At 42.4% G+C, this 20641-nt stretch overlaps 1 protein-coding gene across 5 annotated transcripts in view; it reads left to right on the top strand.

Annotated features, from left to right (window-relative positions):
- Nucleotides 1–20641, top strand: part of ush2a (Usher syndrome 2A (autosomal recessive, mild)) — a 400820-nt gene that overhangs the window by 216482 nt on the left and 163697 nt on the right. For all 5 annotated transcript variants that reach the window (XM_061879051.1, XM_061879076.1, XM_061879060.1 and 2 more), the window contains exons 45-47: nt 6313–6470; nt 16905–17052; nt 18233–18388. In XM_061879051.1, the coding sequence (XP_061735035.1) occupies nt 6313–6470; nt 16905–17052; nt 18233–18388 (462 nt within the window). The remainder of the gene's footprint in view (nt 1–6312; nt 6471–16904; nt 17053–18232; nt 18389–20641) is intronic.

Genomic DNA, 20641 nt, shown 5'->3' with positions numbered 1-20641 from the left:
AAGACAGGTTGCAGGAAGGACTGTGAAACAAATAGACTGATAAGGTAGAGGAGGAGCACATACATTGGGACCAATGTGCTCCTTCACTGTGCTCCTTTAAGTGGAGGAAAAGTGCTCCCTTTTGACCAAAAAGAGTACTGCAAGATGGAATCGTGTCAACCCACAGCTTTTCTTTCTCCCTCTGTATTTTAGTTATTCTTTCACTTAATTTTTATCTTAATTGTAGCTATTAAAAAAATATTTTATTCCACATTAAGGTTAGACTCAAATGTTGCATCCTCACAGTGTATCAGCACATGTGGACTGTCTTTTATTAGAAATTAATAGTTTTATTTTCATTTAAACATTGAAGTAGCACGAGCCAAAACAATCTACAAAATTGCTCATTTACGGTTTATTTAGAAATTTTCAATGCAAAATAAAATCTCCAAAATGTATACTGTATCCAAGCACAAGCATATTATTAAGAACTATATGAGCCACTTATTTCTAACCTCCGCCAAATACTATTTTTAATAATTGCTTTTTATTTCCATTTTTTCATTACAACATGTCCGAAAATGAGTAGGGAGAAGCAGAGTTTATTTAATCCAACCACCTTTCCACTTCATTGCAATCGCTAACACATTTGTTCACTTCCTGTTCTCAATTTGTACCACAATTGCAATCAATTAATAATGACTACAACAATTCTCATAAATATGTAGTTCAGTAAATTGTGATTCACATAATGAGTTGACTAAGATTATACGATTTCAAATAAAGTTTAAAATGTTTATCAGGATTCTTCTTCTTTGTAAACACTTTGAGTTTGACCAGTTTCTTATAGTACCAGTATAATGGAAAAACAAGTTGCCTTTATATTAAAGGTATTATCATATATATCTGATTTATGACACCAAAACACTTACAAAATGTGGGGGTATATAGATATGATCAAAATAGTAATAACCTCACGGAGATTCCCTAGCCAATTTGAGAGTTAATGAGCAACCGTAGAAGGAGCAACCACAGATCCCTTCCCCATCAACAACAATTCTAATCAAGCAGACTCTGTGAGCGACAACAACAATTACTTTCGGAAAAATTATGATCCATAATTTTTTATTTATGAGCCCAAACACAAAAAGGAATAGCAATACGTTTTATAAGCAGAGTGCTAAATGGATGCGGCTTTATTGAAACACTTAAGTATCTGCAGCATGTCTAGGTGCTAAACCTAAAAACTAACCATAATAAAACAAACACTGTACAATTTCCACTCTCTCTGGGATGCTGACTGACAGGACACTCACATAATTTTGTTGAGATCAATCACAGTTCTCACGAAGGGTTCAACATTTTTTGACAGTTTTATGCCTTTTTGGCCAACTTGGGTGATGTCAAAGTCGACCAGCCTCTCGGTCCATGGCCACATTTGTCCACTACCAGATGAGAGAAGATGCATGAATTATGATTTAGAATTAACTTTTAGCAAGTTTGAGACAAAGCAGAAGCAACCGTCGGTTTACAGTGTGTCGACAACAGCAGCGTAAGCAAGCATTAGCTCACTGCTATCAATGCAACGCTAAAATAAGTCGTCTGCGTAAGCACATACAATAACAGTATCACTCATATTTGGCGAATTTTTTATGCCACGACATATAAATGATATATTGTTGGCGGTTCCTGGATGTTTTTTTAAAGTGTTTTATGGGCGCAATAGAGGACCCTCTGTTAGTCTTACCTGTTAGCTATTAATTTACGATTTTTATAATTCATAAAAAAAGCCTACCATATGTGTTCTTCTCTTACATAAGGATCGTGAATGATAAACAGCATATCTCTTTCCAATTTTTGCATAACTACAGTATGATTGATCTGACAATATGGTCAGAGTGCAGAAGCATTCCTCCGGTGACGTCATCCGACTCTGAATTTACGGAAATTGTTGAAGATGTTCGAAGCGGAATATAAAAAATGGCCGACTGAATTTATGGCATTTTGTGATGTTTAGACAGTATTTTCACATTGTAAATACAGTTGGATATGGTTTAATGGATACAATTAAGCACAGTTAAGCATATAAAGAAAGTCAACCTTTTTTTCCATTAGTCAAGCAATTTGCTTGACTTCTTTGCTTAATCCATTCCATAATTCAATTACACATCCATTTGTGTTTTGTTTGCCAAATTATGCAATAAACAACCTAAATTACTTAAATTGAGGTTTTGGAGCATTGGAGACTGAGCCAACAAAGAATCCTGAACATTTGTGTTGTGGATTCAGATAGTATCTTCCAAGATGAGTATATTCAATCATCCATCCATTTCCTACCGCTTGTTCCTCTCAGGGTGGCAGGGTGTGCTGGACATTATCCCAGCTGCATTAGGGTGGAAGGCGGCGTACACCCTGGACAAGTAGCCTGCTCATCGCAGGGCCAACACAGATAGACAACATTCACACCACACTCATACACTAGGGCGAATTTAGTGTTGCCAATCAACCAATCTGCAGGTGCATGTCTTTAAAAGTGGGAGGAAGCCGGAGTGCCCAGAAGGAACCCGCGCAGTTACGGGTAGAACATACAAACTCCACACCGAAAAACCCCGAGCTTGGGCATCGAACCCATGACCTTCTTATTGTGAGACACACACACACTAACTCTTTTGCCAAATTACTAAGTAAATGATAAAAGAATCTTGATGACCAAGTGAGGAATACTGCATGTAGAGGATATATGTCCAATAAAAGTGTATTATTAAGTAAAAACAATAAAACAAAATTAATATTCCATGTTTAAGATAAAAAGACACTTCCCAAACAATGTGGAGGTGTATGGTTTTCAGGGGAAAATCCTGCTACAAAGGTGCAAATTTTGGTTTTGAGGAAGATTGTTCAACATTTTTGGTGGTCTGTTCCCATTTCAGTGCCATTCTCGTTATGTAACAGCGCGCACTGCATGCTAACTCAACCCCTGAAATGTATGCATAACACATAGTTGTATTAACAAAGACCACTTGGTGCACAATACACTGACATGTTGATGAGGAAGTGACTACAGTCGGATAAGAAAATGAATTGACTAAGGATTTGCCAGCCCATTTCACAACCTCCAATTTACAAACGCACTGCCACATATTATCCAATGTTATTGTCATGCTCGTTAAAGTATGTGTAATTCCATAATGCATGTGTGCGCAGTGTGAATCGTGTGTGTTTTACGCTTAATGCCACATGAGTGCATTTCGCTCCATAAACCCTGTGATATGTGCGCATATTAGCCAGGGTAAATTACTTAAAGCTTTCCCCCATCCGATGACAGAAATGTATAACAAGGGAGACTCTTAATCATGATTACCTGATTGCCTCTTGCTTAATAAGTTTTCATTTTTTTTGTTTGCTTATAAAGGCTGAGGAGGACTGTGCCCTTTTCTTCACTTTTTTGTCCAAAAATGACAATGGTGATGGGTTACAGAGGAATGAGATTTTGTGTTATTTTCTCTCCCTCGTCCAGTCTCCCTCCCACCCCCTTCTCCCCAATTCCGCAGGGATTTGTGGGGGATAATCCTCTCGGGGATTAGGTCGGGGCAACACGCAGACAAAGAGGGGAAATAAGCCTGTTATGCATTCGCTGCTTCATTTCCCAACCTGTCTTTATTACAGCCTATACTGATATGGGCTTATTCACGCACACACACACACACACACACACACACCCTCACATGCATGTGATTGGCCACATTAAGAGCTCCCCTGATGTAACTGGTGTCCACAGGGTTTTTGTGTCTTCATTTCCCTGATAGGTGTGTGTATCTGTATTGGAGCAATAATAAAACCCACCCATGATTAAAGCAGAATAGACGCTTAGTTCTTAGCACTGATCTTTTGAGCCCCGCAGTATGCATTTTTATTAAGGAAAAGTACATTTGACAACTTTTTTTATTAGGTGGGGTAATTATTGGGCCGGCGTATGTGTATTCCTGGCTTTGTATCTTGTATGTATCTGTTTATATGCAGAGTACCTGTGGGTGTGTGGGTGCGCGCGCACGCATTTTTGTGTGTTTCATCTGAAGGTTTTTATCACTATAATGCTCTGGGTAATATTAGTGATGTCTTCATCACTGAATCCCACTAAGCACACACAGGTCTGAAGGCCCAATTTCACTTTTCATTTACATGTCAATCCGAAGGCTTCGGGCTGTGTCTTCACAAAGCTTACTCTACGAGTGGAGTTCAGCACACTGCAAGCATTCGCTTTTGCAGGACAGAGACATATATATATATATATATATATATATATATATATATATATATATATATATATATATATATATATATACATATATATATATATATAAATAAGGGCTGGGCGATATGGCATTTTTTTTAATATCTCGGTATTTTCAGGCCATATCGCGATATACGATATATATCACGGTATTTTGCCTTAGCCTTGAATTAACACTTGATACATATAATCACAGCAGTATGGTGATTCTATATGTCTACATTGAAACATTCCTGTTCTTACGGCATTAATATATGCTCATTTTAAACTTTCATGCAGAGAAGGAAATCAAAACTAAGTCAATTGACCAAAACTGTATTTATTAAACAGTTATTAGCAGGTGACTTTTCAAATCATGCTACATATTAGCAGTAATGCTACTTTTGGTAGCATTGCTTGAGCTTTCCTGAGACGGTTTCTCACAGGTAGTGCAGAAATTGTCTGGTTATGCATACTACTTGTAGCAGCTGTAAGAGTGGCTGGTCTCAGACGATCGTGGAGATGCAACTGCTGGATGTGGAGGTCATGGGCTGGTGTGGTTACTCATGATTTGCAGTTGTGAGGCCGGTTAGATGTACTGCTAAATTCACTGAAACGCCTTTGGAGACTGTTCATGGTAGAGAAATTAAACATTAAATTCCCAAGCAACAGCTCTGGTGGAAATTCCTGCAATCGGCATGCTAACTGCACGCTCCCTCAAAATTTCTGGCATTGTGCTGTGTGATAAAACTGCACATTTCAGAGTGGCTTTTATTGTGGGCAGCCTCAGTCACAAGTGCAATCATCATGCCACACCTGTGAGGTGGGATTGATTATCTTGGCAAAGAAGAACTGCTCACTAACACAGATTCAGACAGATTTGTGAACAATATTTGAGAGGAATACGTCTTGTGTGTAGTAAAAATTTTAGATCTTTGAGTTTAACAAATTCAAATGGGAGCAAAAACAAAAGTGTTACGTTAATATTTTTGTTCAGTGTACAATCTACTGCATATCCTACATTTCTCCTCCGATTTGAACCATTACAAATTAAGTATTGAGCTGCACAAAATATTGACAGCATATATATATATATATATATATATATAAGCTCAATGGTTAGCGCTGCTCCGGTTGATTTTCAACCACGAGGAATATACGGCAGCTGGCTCAAGCCTAATGTGTGCAGGACTGGACTACGCGGGATGATTAATGTTACATATGTTTAGGTTTACTTTTTAAAAAATTATTAATTAGCAAAAAAAGATAGTGCTTGTTTTGAAAATGTCATTTAATGTTTTCACATATCAAGCACACAGGTTTGGCAGCGAAGGCAAAAGAATGTGTTCATACATGACATTTTTCTGTCTTGGGCTCCACTATTATGGCCAAAATTAAAATTCAGAATTTTTTTAGATGTTGAATCAAGATTGTTTAAAAACTACAAAACACAAGAAGAATAGGGACAGTTTGCTGATATCATGTTATTGTAATGTTATAAGGCTAATACAAAGTCTACATTTTAAATATATACAGTATTCAAAGACAAATCTATGTTTTTATTCCTTATTAGATTTAACTTTTCATCTTTTTCTCGTTACTTTATGCCACCGCTGATTTACTTTTTTATCAAGAAAGCAATGTGTTACCAAACCACAAAATAGTGTCTTATTAGCACTTACAGTATGGTTGTGATAAAGGTTGGGTTGCACCCTTCTTGGCGTTTTCTGCATGTGCACACTTTCTGGGCTTGTGGAGGTTGATGTTCGCTCTGGCAGCAAGCAAGTGATCCGGGAAGGTCCTTTTCTCTTCCATAGTCCACAAAGGTTTGATTAGATATCAAATACATTTGGGGTGCAGTAGAAAGAGATGTGTAAACGGGACCTTTCCCAGGACCTCTGACTAAAAAAAGTTACTGTACAAAAAAGATCCAATATCTTGTTGAATGTGGTTATGGCCAAGTGTCCTCATACCTTTTGTCTGTATAATTACCAAAATGCAACAACAGAAAGATTTTTTTTATTTACTACTTTCAAAAATCCTGTGTGTCATATCTTTTGCAGGCATCATAACCAGCTACGGCCTTTGGATGGATGGTGTTCTCATATCAAACTCCAGTTCCTCTCAGAGTTTCTTAATGGTAAAGGAGCTTTCACCGTGGAGCAGACATGTATTCAGGCTGCAGGCCTGCACAGCACGTGGCTGTGGCAAGGGACCAATGGTCAGTGTGATGGGATCTGTTCTACAAGCATTCACTTATATGTATTCATACAAATGGTTAGGACTAAGTTGTTTTGTGACTAGCGCTATCATCCATATGTTTATTATTGTGGTAGCAAGGGTGCAGAATGAAACTTCATCATACTGTACAGTAATATTGGTATCAATAACAATAACGCTGTGACAGTGTCATTCAAAACTAAGCATTATTAGGTTTTGGGACAGCTCCTTTTGGGTCTCATTCGATTGTGTAATGAAGTGTCTGGGGCATGTAAAATTATCTACATAATGACTTAAACTGACAAAGAAACTGTGGCAATAATGTACTGCACAGTAGATTGTTCTTACTCTATTATACAGTGCTTGCTTGCACGTGTGTGTGCGTATTTGTGTGTGCATGTGAGTGTTCGCATGCTCGTACTACCGAGTGTCGTAAAGGTGATCGATTCCCTCAGCTCAATAACGAGGGTCGGCGTGATGGCGGTGACATTTGGTAGGAAATGTCACTCCTTGCTCAACGACGCCTCTGACGACAGGCCGTATTTTGGGGAATTTTTCCAATACGGACACTATATTTGATTGGCTAAAACAGCTGACACAGGAGGGAAGGAAAATTAAAATAGATCAGGATGAAAGAGAGAAAATGAAGAACACACCAGACAAGGGAAAAATGAATAAAACACCAGATGCATGGAAAAAATGTAAATAAGAAAATCAGGCATGTGTAATTTCCACGAAAAAGCAAAAATCCTCATTTTTAAACATTCATTTTCCAATCAAAATATCCCTTCCGCATTTTTAAAATGAAATATCAATAAAAATACGAACAAAACAACAGTTGTTGAAAGCTTGCCTCAGGCGCAGGTAATTGCTGTTCCTCTTGCTTAAACACTGCACTGAGGTGCAGAAGCACCAAAAAAAGCTCTCGGTAAGCTAACAATCTTGCAAGCTTATTTGTTGTCGCCTCTGTTTGCTCTCCGAGCCACAACGTTGACGGCTGTCGATTTTGCTGCTAACCATATTTGGATAATTACAGTCCAAACACTGTTAGTTCCAAACCAGTTGTAGTTTTAGAGTATTTATTAGTAGCCAGCGAAAGTTATACTTTGACGTGACGGATTGTAATCAGAAGTCGCAAAACCGGAAGTATATTACCCAAAGGGGCGTGGCTACAGGATAGTTGCCAAATGGGATACATTTTCCACAAGATTTTTGCATGCATGTTAAATAATTTTACATTACATTTTTATTGATAAAAATATTATTAAATGATCTATTTACAAAAAAGTAAACATTCTCTGAGACATTACATGGGACATGTAAATGTTAAAAAGACAGACAAAATAGGTTGGTGTGAAAATAAACCTAACAAAAAAAACTAAATTGTTGAAATGCACTCAATTGCAGAAAATTTCTTGATTTTCAAAACATTTTTTGGCGGTTTGCATGGCAGCAATTTGTGCTAATAGAAATGTTCCTAATTTTTTTCCAATTTTTTTTTTTCCCTCAAAGGGTGTTCACATCCTTGAAAGTTCAAGAGAACATGCTATAACTCAGGTCTCCAACGTTTTGTCTTCTGAAGAGCTACAATGGCACCTTAACATCCAAGCTCATTAGGTTCAAAGACCGAACTTGTAGTTTAAATCACTTTGAACTTTGAAAATAATTAAAATGTATAAAAACAAAAAAACTTTTAGACACAATTATTTTTATTTTTTTTTCATACATTTGAATTAATTTCAATGGGCATAGTTGATTTTGGGAAAAAAAACTAAGAAAAACTTAAAGACCCTCCTTTCTGAGCTGCGACCTTATTGTGGGAGAGGAGTTTGCGTGTCCTTGGACCTGTAATGAGGTGGCGACTTGTCCAGGGTGAATCCTGCCTTCCGCCTGAATGCAGTTGAGATGGATGGATGGAGTTTGTGTGTCCCAATGATCCTATTAGCGATGTTGTCTGGGGGCTTCTATGCCCCTATGTAGGGTCTCCCCAGACAAACAGGTCCTAGGTGAGGGATCAGACAAAGAGCTTTATATACAAGGAAAAACAACTACTCAGATTTCCCTCGCTGGGACCCCGGTCACCGGGGCCCCCCTCCGTAGCAAGGTCCGGCGGTGGAGTTCGATGGCGAGCGCCTGGTGGCCAGGCCTGTCCCCATGGGGCCTGGCCGGGGACAGCCCGAAGAGACAATGTGGGTCCCCCCTCCGATATGTTTACCACTCATAGGAGGGGGCATAGAGGTTGGATGAAGTGTGAGCTGGGCGGGAGCCGACGGCAGGGCACTTGGCGGTCCAATCTTCGGCTACATAAGGTAGCTCTTGGCACGCGGAATGTCACCTTGCTGAGGGTAAAGACCCTGAGTCTTTGGTATGACTCAGCCGGGGTTTGAATTCACAACCTTCCGATCTCAGGGCGGACATTCTAACCACAAGGCCAATAATGTACAGCATTTAACTTGAAGAGCAACCTCGCTGAAGTTGGTTTTGCGTTGGTTGTTGGATATTTGCCTGCAGAACTATAGTTAGTTAGTTAGTTAGTTAGTTAGTTAGTTAGTTAGTAGGGGTGTAACGGTACACAAAAATGTTGGTTAGGTACGTACCTCGGTTGAGAGGTCACGGTTCGGTTCATTTTCGGTACAGTAAGAAAACATCCATCCATCCATTTTCTACCGCTTATTCCCTTTTGAGGTCGCGGGGGGAGCTGGCGCCTATCTCAGCTACAATCGGGCGGAAGGTGGGGTACACCCTGGACAAGTCGCCACCTCATCGCAGGGCCAACACAGATAGACAGACAACATTCACACTCACATTCACACACTAGGGCCAATTTAATGTTGCCATCGACCTATCCCCAGATGCATGTCTTTGGAAGTGGGAGGAAGCCGGAGTACCCGGAGGGAACCCACGCATTCACGGGGAGGACATGCAAACTCCAAAAAATATAAATTTTTTGATTATTTATTTAACAAATTTGCTAAATCTTCCACCAAAAATATTTTTCTTAGTGGAATATTTGATGTGAAGTAATCGGAAACTTGGATAGGTCAATTATTCATAATAACATTGATTTTGATTCAATATTATGTTTTGACTCCTCTCTGAGCTGCTACCTTACCGTGGTAGAGGAGTTTGTGTGTCCCAATGATCCTTGGAGCTATGTTGTCTGGGGGCTTTCATGCCCCCTGGTAGGGTCTCCAAGACAAACAGGTCCTAGGTGAGTGATCAGACAAAGAGCAGCTCAAAGACTTCTATGGAATTACAACAAAATGAACTCAGATTTCCCTCGCCCAGATGCGGGTCACCGGGGCCCCGCTCTGGAGCCAGGCCCGGAGTTGGGGCACGATGGCGAGCGCCTGGTGGCCGGGCCTGTCCCCACGGGGCCCGGCCGGCCACAGCCCGAAGAGGCAACGTGGGTCATCCCTCCAATGGGCTCACCACTCATAGGAGGGGGCATAGAGGTCGGGTGCATTGTGAGCTGGGCGGCAGCCGAAGGCAGGGCACTTGGCGGTCCGATCCTCGGCTACAGAAGCTAGCTCTTGGGACGTGGAACGTCACCTCACTGGGGGGGAAGGAGCCTGAGCTAGTCCGCGAGGTAGAAAAGTTCCGGCTGGATATAGTCGGACTCACCTCGACACAGCAAGGGCTCTGGAACCAGTTCTCTCGAGAGGGACTGGACCCTCTTCCACTCTGGCGTTGCCGGCAGTGAGAGGCGATGGGCTGGGGTGGCAATTCTCGTTTCCCCCCGGCTCAAAGCCTGCACGTTTGAGTTCAAACCAGTGGATGAGAGGGTAGCTTCCCTTCGCCTTCGGGTGGGGGGACGGGTCCTGACTGTTGTTTGTGCTTACGCACCAAACAGCAGTTCAGAATACCCACCCTTTTTGGGTACACTCGAGGGAGTACTGGAAAGTGCTCCCCCGGGTGATTCCCTTGTCCTACTGGGGGACTTCAACGCTCATGTTGGCAACGACAGTGAAACCTGGAGAGGCGTGATTGGGAAGAATGGTCGCCCGGATCCAAACCCGAGTGGTGTTTTGTTATTGGACTTTTGTGCTCGTCACGGATTTTCCATAACAAACACCATGTTCAAACATAAGGGTGTCCATATGTGCACTTGGCACCAGGACATCCTAGGCCGCAGTTCCATGATCGACTTTGTAGTTGTGTCATCGGATTTGCGGCCTCATGTTCTGGACACTCGGGTGAAGAGAGGGGCGGAGCTTACTACCGATCATCACCTGGTGGTGAGTTGGCTGCGATGGTGGGGGAGGATGCCGGACAGACCTGGCAGGCCCAAGCACATCGTGAGGGTCTGCTGGGAACGTCTGGCAGAGTCTCCTATCAGAGAGAGTTTCAATTCACACCTCCGGGAGAACTTTGAACATGTCACGAGGGAGGTGCGGGACATTGAGTACGAGTGGACCATGTTCCGAACCTCTATTGTCGAGGCGGATGATTGGAACTGTGGCCGCAAGGTTGTTGGTGCCTGTCGTGGCGGTAATCCCAGAACCCGTTGGTGGACACCAGCAGTGAGGGATGCCGTCAAGCTGAAGAAGGAGTCCTATCGGGTTCTTTTGGCTCATAGGACTCCGGAGGCAGTGGACGGGTACCGACGGGCCAAGCGGTGTGCAGCTTTAGCGGTCGCGGAGGCAAAAACTCGGACATGGGAAGAGTTCGGGGAAGCCATGGAAAACGACTTCCGGACGGCTTCGAAGCGATTGTGGACCACCATACGCCGCCTCAGGAAGGGGAAGCAGTGCACTATCAACACCGTGTATGGTGCGGATGGTGTTCTGCTGACTTCGACTGCGGATGTTGTGGATCGGTGGAGGGAATACTTCGAAGACCTCCTCAATCCACCAACACGTCTTCCTTTGAGGAAGCGGTGCCTGGGGAATCTATGGTGGACTCTCCTATTTCTGGGGCTGAGGTCACTGAGGTAGTTAAAAAGCTCCTCGGCGGAAAGGCCCCGGGGGTGGATGAGATCCGCCCGGAGTTCCTTAAGGCTCTGGATGCTGTGGGGCTGTCTTGGTTGACAAGACTCTGCAGCATCGCGTGGACATCGGGGGCGGTACCTCTGGATTGGCAGACCGGGGTGGTGGTCCCTCTCTTTAAGAAGAGGGACCGGAGGGTGTGTTCCAACTATCGTGGGATCACACTCCTCAGCCTTCCCGGTAAGGTTTATTCAGGTGTACTGGAGAGGAGGCTACGCCGGATAGTCAAACCTCGGATTCAGGAGGAACAGTGTGGTTTTTCGTCCTGGTCGTGGAACTGTGGACCAGCTCTATACTCTCGGCAGGGTTCTTGAGGGTGCATGGGAGTTTGCCCAACCAGTCTACATGTGCTTTGTGGACTTGGAGAAGGCATTCGACCGTGTCCCTCGGGAAGTCCTGTGGGGAGTGCTCAGAGAGTATGGGGTATCGGACTGTCTTATTGTGGCGGTCCGTTCCCTGTACGGCAGTAAGTCGAACACATTTCCAGTGAGGGTTGGACTCCGCCAAGGCTGTCCTTTGTCACCGATTCTGTTCATAACTTTTATGGACAAAATTTCTAGGCGCAGCCAAGGCGTTGAGGAGTTCCGGTTTGGTGGCCACGGGATTAGGTCTCTGCTTTTTGCAGATGATGTAGTCCTGATGGCTTCATCTGGCCGGGATCTTCAGCTCTCACTGGATCGGTTCGCAGCCGATTGTGAAGCGACCGGAATGAGAATCAGCACCTCCAAGTCCGAGTCCATGGTTCTCGCCCGGAAAAGGGTGGAGTGCCATCTCCGGGTTGGGGAGGAGACTCTGCCCCAAGTGGAGGAGTTCAAGTACCTAGGAGTCTTGTTTACGAGTGGGGGAAGAGTGGATCGTGAGATCGACAGGCGGATCGGTGCGGCGTCTTCAGTAATGCGGACGTTGTATCGATCCGTTGTGGTGAAGATGGAGCTGAGCCGGAAGGCAAAGCTCTCAATTTACCGGTCGATCTACGGTCCCATCCTCACCTATGGCCATGAGCTTTGGGTCATGACCGAAAGGATAAGATCACGGGTACAAGCGGCCGAAATGAGTTTCCTCCGCCGGGTGGCGGGGCTCTCCCTTAGAGATAGGGTGAGAAGCTCTGCCATCCGGGAGGAGCTCAACGTAAAGCCGCTGCTCCTCCACATCGAGAGGAGCCAGATGAGGTGGTTCGGGCATCTGGTCAGGATGCCACCCGAACGCCTCCCTAGGGAGGTGTTTAGGGCACGTCCAGCTGGTAGGAGGCCACGGGGAAGACCCAGGACACGTTGGGAAGACTATGTCTCCCGGCTGGCCTGGGAACGCCTCGGGATCCCCCGGGAAGAGCTAGACGAAGTGGTTGGAGAGAGGGAAGTCTGGGCTTCCTGCTTAGGCTGCTGCCCCCGCGACCCGACCTCGGATAAGCGGAAGATGATGGATGGATGGATGGATGCATTATGTTTTGAGCAATGACAGTTAGAAAGAAAAAAAATCAGCTATGTTTTATTAGTCAACGTTGCAACTTTTTCTAAATTACATTTAGCCTTTAAGCTTTTTTATTTCACTTTGTTTATGTTTTTGTTTATTTTTATAGTACTTTTAGAATGTGCAGTGGGCCTTTAAAACATTAGCTGAGGGCCGCAAATGGCCTCCGGGGCACACTTTTGACACCCCTGCTATAGGTAATAAAAAATTTAATCTGATAAATCTATGGGTAAAAAGCAGAGCCTGGTTTTTAACCCCTTCTTAATCCTGAATGTACATTGAAAATACCTAACTTAAAATGCCGGACATTTGAGGCATTTAAGAAACTCCACCTGGAAAGCCTCGCAAAAGAGGACATGTCCGGTGAAAAGAGGAGGTATGGCTCAGTCTATCATAGCCCAGTCGTTGCTAGCATGCCGTGGGTTGTTGTATTTTGATTGATTAAAACTTTTATTAGTAGATTGCACAGTTCAGGGCATATTCCTTACAATTGACCACTAAATGGTAAGACCCCAATAAGTATTCAACTTGTTAAAGTCGGGGTCCACATAAATCAATTCATGGTGCCTCGTAGGGGTGCAATGGATCAAAAAACTCACAGTTCGGATCGTTTCTCGGATCAGAGTCACGGATCGGATGATTTTTCGGATCAGCAAAAAAAAAAAAAAAAGACAAGACAAATAAACAGAAGTTTTGTCGTTTTGTTTTGTTACACTTTTAAATTATTAAATTAAAATATATAAAATCAAGTTCAAGAGCACAAGGCATAACATCTTTTTAACATGATTAATGAAAGACAGTGCCACATAAAAAGGAATTTCTCCTTTCTTTAAACTTGGACCAATGACAATTAATTAAAAAAAAAAACAATTTAAACAGCTTCTTTGAAACATAGGTAGTGAAATAACGCTTGTCATCTGGAGTGATGCTGCTGTCTTCCAAACTTGGAGCCATGGATTGTAGAATCCTTGTTTTCAGTGGCAGGATCATTGACACAGATGGTGAAGTTTCAGTGCTCAGCAGAGATGTAATAGTTTTAGGGGTTTATGAACCTGGAGGACCTCCTCTTCCACTCTCACATCATCATCAGACAGGATGATGATGTATTTGACAGTTGTCTTCAGTGTCTTGTGGGTCAATGCAGAGTATATAGCTGCCTGATGCTCCAACATATCAAAAGTGGAGTTCCACCTTGTTGGAACATCATGTATGAGTAGGCAGCTTTAGCATTTCTTACTTTGTCTTAAGCACCTGATCAGCTGTTGTTCTTCAGTAGGAAACCTTCCTGATCCTCCCAAGGAGGCTCTCCATCCTATTGACTGAGATGTGATGCCAAATTCACTACATGTGCAAAGCACCCTACCTGTGGTCCCAGTCCTGCCTCATTCACTCCATTTATTGGATTTTTGGCATTATCTGTTGTGACTGGGATATCTTTATCTTTCATTCCTCCACTGCTTGTGTCAGTACCCGCGCAAGGTGACTCTCGTAGAGGGGGCGCGTCTTCTCATCTCCAACTCTGCTGTGATGAAATGAGCGCTTATGGTCACATAGTTCCCCTGGACCTCCACCCTTCTGTCGTGAGTGCAACATATGACACTCGATAGTTCGTCCACAACTTTTTTCTTCTCTTGGTTATAAAACCTGGCACAATCTTATCGCTGAAGTTGGTGTGGGACGGGATGTCGTAATGAGGCTGAAGCACTTTCAGTATGTGTTTAAAACCCTTGTTTTGCACAATGGAGTTTGCACCTATAAACACAGCGATTAAATGGCACGGGGCGTTCAAGTTCCTTCGTTACTCCGCTCGCCATTATCACGCTGTGCAAATAACTTTTTTTTTTTTTTTTCATTAATCAGACCGCGGATCACGTTTGTGCCGAACCGAATATATTGATCCGAACGGATCACGGATCAATGTTGATCCGTTGCACCACTAGTGCCTCTGTGTGCTTTGTTTACACAACATGCGGTGCGCTACTTAAAGGGGAACATTATCACAATTTCAAAAGGGTTAAAAACAATAAAAATCAGTTCCCAGTGGCTTGTTGTATTTTTGAATTTTTTTTCAAAATTTACCGGTCCCGGAATATCCCTAAATAAAGCTTTAAAGTGCCTTATTTTCGCTATCTTCGAAACCATTATCCATTTCCCTGTGACGTCATACAGGGCTGCCAATACAATCAACATGGCGGTTACCACAGCAAGATATAGCGACATTAGCTCGGATTCATACTCGGATTTCAGCGGCTTAAGCGATTCAACAGATTACGCATGTATTGAAACAGATGGTCGGAGTGTGGAGGCAAATAGCGAAAACGAAATTGAAGAAGAAATTGAAGCTATTGAGCGAATAGCTATTGACGCTATTCGGCCATAACATGGGTGTACCTAATGAAGTGGCCCATCGCATGGCTGCCTTATTAGCATCGCCGGTAAAATGTGCAGACCAAACGATCAGGACTTTCGCATCTTGTGACACTGGAGCAACTTAAACCGTCGATTGGTAAGTGTTTGTTTTGCATTAAATGTGGGTATCTAGTTTCAAATGTACATACAGCTAGCGTAAATAGCATGTTAGCATCGATTAGCGTAGCATGTTAGCATCGATTAGCTGGCAGTCATGCCGTGACCAAATATGTCTGATTAGCACATAACTCAACAACATCAACAAATCTCACCTTTGTGATTTCGTTGACTTAATCGTTGCAAATGCATCTGCAGGTTATCCATACATCTCTGTGCCATGTCTGTCTTAGCATCGCCGGTCAAGACACTCTGGTACATCAATGGGGGTCTGGCGGAAGATTTATTGCCAGTGGTGCAACTTGAATCACTCCCTGTTAGTGTTGTTACACCCTCCGACAACACACTGACGAGGCATGATGTCTCCAAGGTTCCAAAAAATAGTCAAAAAAAACGGAAAATAACAGAGCTGAGACCCGGTGTTTGTAATGTGAAAATGAATATGGCGGGTGTGTTACCTCGGTGACGTCACGTTTTGACGTCATCGGTAAAAGACCAATAAACAGAAAGGCGTTTAATTTGCCAAAATTCACCCATTTAGAGTTCGGAAATCGGTTAAAAAAATACATGGTCTTTTTTCTGCAACATCAAGATATATATTGACACTTGCATAGGTTTGGTGATAATGTTCCCCTTTAATATGTCCGTGTCGTTCGGTACACCTCCGAACCGAACCGAAACCCCCATACGGAAACGGTTCAATACAAATACACATACCGTTACACCCCTATTAGTTAGTTAGTTAGTTAGTTAGTTAGTTATAGTTCACCCTCACTGTGCCCTGACTGCTCTTTCATTGTGCGAGGAGCTCACACAAGAAATGCCACTAAACGCTGGTTGTTTATATTTGGGAGAGCGAATTTCTGTGTCTTTCTGGCAAGCTACTCAGAAAGACAGGTGGAGTTACTGGTAGTTTGTAAGCGTCCGGTAAGAGACCTATGCACGAGCATGTACTTTTTTTATTGCTTTATTTGGATTATTGCCAAAACTTCATAGGTTCCAAAATCCCTTCTGAATATTGGCATTAGAAATGATAAAGGAATCACTGACAACTTATAGGAAAATGACCTAAACATGATGTGGTAATGTTAGCAAAGTGGGATAAATGCTGGATCTACCTAATATAAAGCCTTGTATGCAGTTTATGGAAAGACACTACATTATCAATCAATCAATCAATGTTCATTTATATAGCCCTAAATCACTAGTGTCTCAAAGTGCTGCACAAACCACAACACAAACCACTACGACATCCTCGTTAAGTACATTTCTTTTCTGCACAATCCTGCAAAAAAAAAAACTAACCTAATCAGAATCAGAAACGTTTTTATTGCCATTGTTTGATGGTGATTTGAAGACAGCTGTGAAGCCCTTGTAAAAAGAAATGCATCAGTGTTGTATATTCATGCATCTTAATAAATCCTGTGTTATTGTTTTGCAATTTTTCATATCAGGTGGAAGTGCGCACATTAGAGATGGCACCAGAAGGCCCAATTCTGCTAGAATTGACCAACCAGAGCTCTAGATCACTAAAATCCCACTGGACTGCTCCACCTCGACCCAATGGAAACATGAGCTACACATTGTACTATCGCCGTCAAGGTAAATCATCAATTAGTCTAAAGTTTAATACTCAATGTACAACTTTGTCAAATAGTGCTTTCTACTGTAATATGTCCACTACAAGGTGTTCTTATTTTTTCACATGACTGTGGTGCCCCTAATGGGTCGGGTTATTATAAAATTACAAAATGAGCTATTATAACAAATGCAGCAACTTAATACTTTTGCCAAGTTAAGTTCATTACTCCAATGTGTATATTTTAAAAACCGTAAGCCTTTTGATTAGTTTGAGCACTGCTGCCACCTGGCTCGAGGCTTGTGCATTGTCCAAGCAAGACCAAAATGCCTTTTCACGCCTGCCCGACAAACTCATCTTCAACACTAAACACAAACAATGTAACTTTGTGTGAAAGTCAGGCCAACACAGAAATGTCTAACAAAATAAATCAAATTGTTGAGGTGGTTGAGAGAACTAAAGACATGATTTCACCTGTGTACCTAGAAGACAATGTAAGGAGCCCAAAGCAAAGTGTGGAAATTGAATGGAGAACAAAGTCAAGATGCGGTAAAACAAGTTGAGAGGCTCATGCTTTCATAGATGTTATGGAAAATATTGCAAGACAACAATACCAAACAACACAACAGTGAAAGCCAGCCAACACAAACACAAAAAGGATCACTGGAAATAGACGAAAAAGGGGGAAAGAAGAAAATTGAAAACAGAATGGCTGAACATAAACTTGCACAGTGGTCCTTTAACTTGTACAGATTCATCAAGTCTCAATATACAAGTTGTTTGATGTGATCCTCACACAAGAAGGAGTGGAGGAAGGAATAGAAGAGGTGCACTAGAAAGAAAGATGGTGTCTCGCTCTAGTTCCCCATAAGCCAGTGTGGCTTTGATACACAGCGCCTTCATCAATTCACACAAGCCCGATATGTGTTTGTGTGCATCTGTCCATCTAAATATATTAGAGAGGCTTGCATTGTGGGATTTTCTGATCTCTTTTCTTTGACTATCCTTGCATAACCTCAATATCGAAACCTCTCTTGATCATTCCAAGTTAGTAGTGCCCTTTCTTCGACTCGCTCTCCCTTCTCCATTTCCCCATTTTACATGTGTTTTTTTTAATTGAATTTTGGCCATCACATTGATAACAATGATAAAAAAAATTTAACATGATAATAATTTCGCTCAATCTTGATTTTTTTCCCTCAGGTGGCAATGTTGTGCTAGAGGACGGCACAGCAGCTAGCAGGTGGTTGACTTTGACGGACTTGCAGCCATATTCTAACTACAGTGTCTGGGTCAGAGGTTGCAATACAAAGGGCTGTGTGGAGAGCATGCCGCTTAATCTCACTACGTCTACAGCAGGTACCTGAAAATGCACAAACCTCCCACAACATTTAAGCTCAATCGTTAAAAAAAAAAATTAACAGACATACAGTATGCACTAAACTGCATTATATGAAGTTACATGAAAACGCTACAGTGGTACCTTGATTTTTGGTGGTAATTGATTCCAAAAAGTCTGACGAAGAACAACTTTTAGGAAACGTAATACATTGTGGCAGCACGGTGGAAGAGGGGTTAGTGCATCTGCCTCACAATACGAAGGTCCTGAGCAGTCCTAGGTTCAATCAGGATCTTTCTGTGTGGAGTTTGCATGTTCTCCCCGTGACTGCGTGGATTCCCCCCAGGTACTCTGGCTTCCTCCCACCTCCAAAAACATGCACCTTGGGATAGGTTGATTGGCAACACTAAATTGACCCCAGTGTGTGAATGTGAGTGTGATGAGGTGGCGACTTGTCCAGAGTGTACCCCACCTTCTGCCCGAATGCAGCTGAGATAGGCTCTAGCGACCGCCCGCGACCCCAAAAGGGACAAGTGGTAGAAAATGAATGGATGGAAGAATACATTGTTTGTAATTCTAATAAATCAGTTCTAGACACCCACCAACATTAATACAAAACACTTTTTATCGACCGTTTGTTTGAAAACCTATTTACACATTAGTGTCTCCAATTAGCCTATCCCAGGTGCATGTTTTTAGAGGTGGGAGGAAGCCAAAGTACCTGTAGAGAACCCACTCTGACAGTGGGGGAACATGCAAACTTCGAATAGAAAGACCCCAAGCCCGGAAATAGAACCCAGGACCTTCTCATTGTGAATGCTAACCAGTTCATCACTGTGCTGCCAGTATTTTAAATAATCGTGAAATTATCTTTATAAACCAATGCTGTATTAACCACTTTATGGTAAAAAAAAAAAAACAAAGAAACTTACCACAATAATAATCTTCCAAGATTTTTTGTCACTTTTTAGTCATATGATTTCCAAAACCATCCAAATTGTAATAATGTTGTGATACTCCATTTTCACTGTATTGCATTTTCAGAGCACCATATTTGTGGAGTATGTGGAAAATCCCATCACTGTGTTTGTGCGTGTAAATATTGTTATATGTTGCAGTTTGGGTGCCTAATATTGAACGTTTTGCCCCCATAGCTAATTCAATATCACAAATTGTGAATCACATTTTCTATACTAGCAGGCATTTGATTTGCAAAAAGTAACAAAAGCAGTGTTCCAAAAACCTATAACTTATCGTGGTAGTTTAAACACAAACTTGGTTGTCTGAGCCATTCTGTGTAAGTGAGTAAACTATAGACTTACTGGCTACTGTACTTCCATAAATAGAGTTGATCAGTGCAGAGTAGAGGCCAAGGATTCAACGCACATGCTGTATAAACACACCTCAGCACTTTTGGTAATGTTAACCAAAGAGCTGAATACGTACCGCACCCATTTCTCAAACAACAAAAGACACACTCGGGAAAGTTCCCACTGTTCAAGTTCAAAACAAAGACATGAGAAAGTATAAATTTTAAATAGCAGACGTTTCCTCCCTTTCCAACCTGCTTTCTATCTCTGCGCCTCTGGCATCTCTTTAGACGTCTTTAAGGCAAACTGTCTTGATGCCTCCTTGTTCCATGAAAGAACAGAGGGGTGATAGCCGAGCAGGAGACACAAGAGAAGAGGAGGAGGAGAGCAGGCCCAGGGAAGTGAACATAAAAGTGCATAGTTTAAAACGATTAGTGACACCTCTGATATTGTACCTGCTAACACAGCACGAGAATGACACAGGCTAACCACTAGGGTTTTTGTGTGTGCGCGTGCCTGCTTGTGTGTGTGTGTGTGTGTGTGTGTGTGCGTGCGTGCGTGCGTGTGTGTGCGTGCGTGCGTGCGTGTGTGTGCGTGCGTGCGTGTGTGTGTGTGTCCACATGTGTGTGAAATAGCCATTCTTGACAATGATGATGATAAAACGACTTTTGCAATCAGTGTAGTAGTCGTAGAACAGGACCAGGGTGTTTGATTGAAGGGTCACTTCTCCACACCCAAGGAGTTGCTCTTGTGTTCCACAGTCAAAACAACAGGCGCTTTCATTTTGTCCTCCTTTTGTGATCCCATTCATTTTCACCATGAGGGTAGTCGTCAAACTGACTCAAGATGTCATGAAACGCACTAACACTGCTCTATCAACTGTAGAAGAGGGTAACTAACTACTCAAGAGTTGTGTATCTCTGGGTGTCCATGAGTGTATTTTGTTTGAGAATGACTGTGATG

This window comes from Nerophis ophidion, linkage group LG02 (assembly GCF_033978795.1).
Source record: "Nerophis ophidion isolate RoL-2023_Sa linkage group LG02, RoL_Noph_v1.0, whole genome shotgun sequence".
NCBI lineage: Eukaryota > Metazoa > Chordata > Actinopteri > Syngnathiformes > Syngnathidae > Nerophis > Nerophis ophidion.
This window is presented reverse-complemented; position numbering and strand designations above follow the sequence as displayed.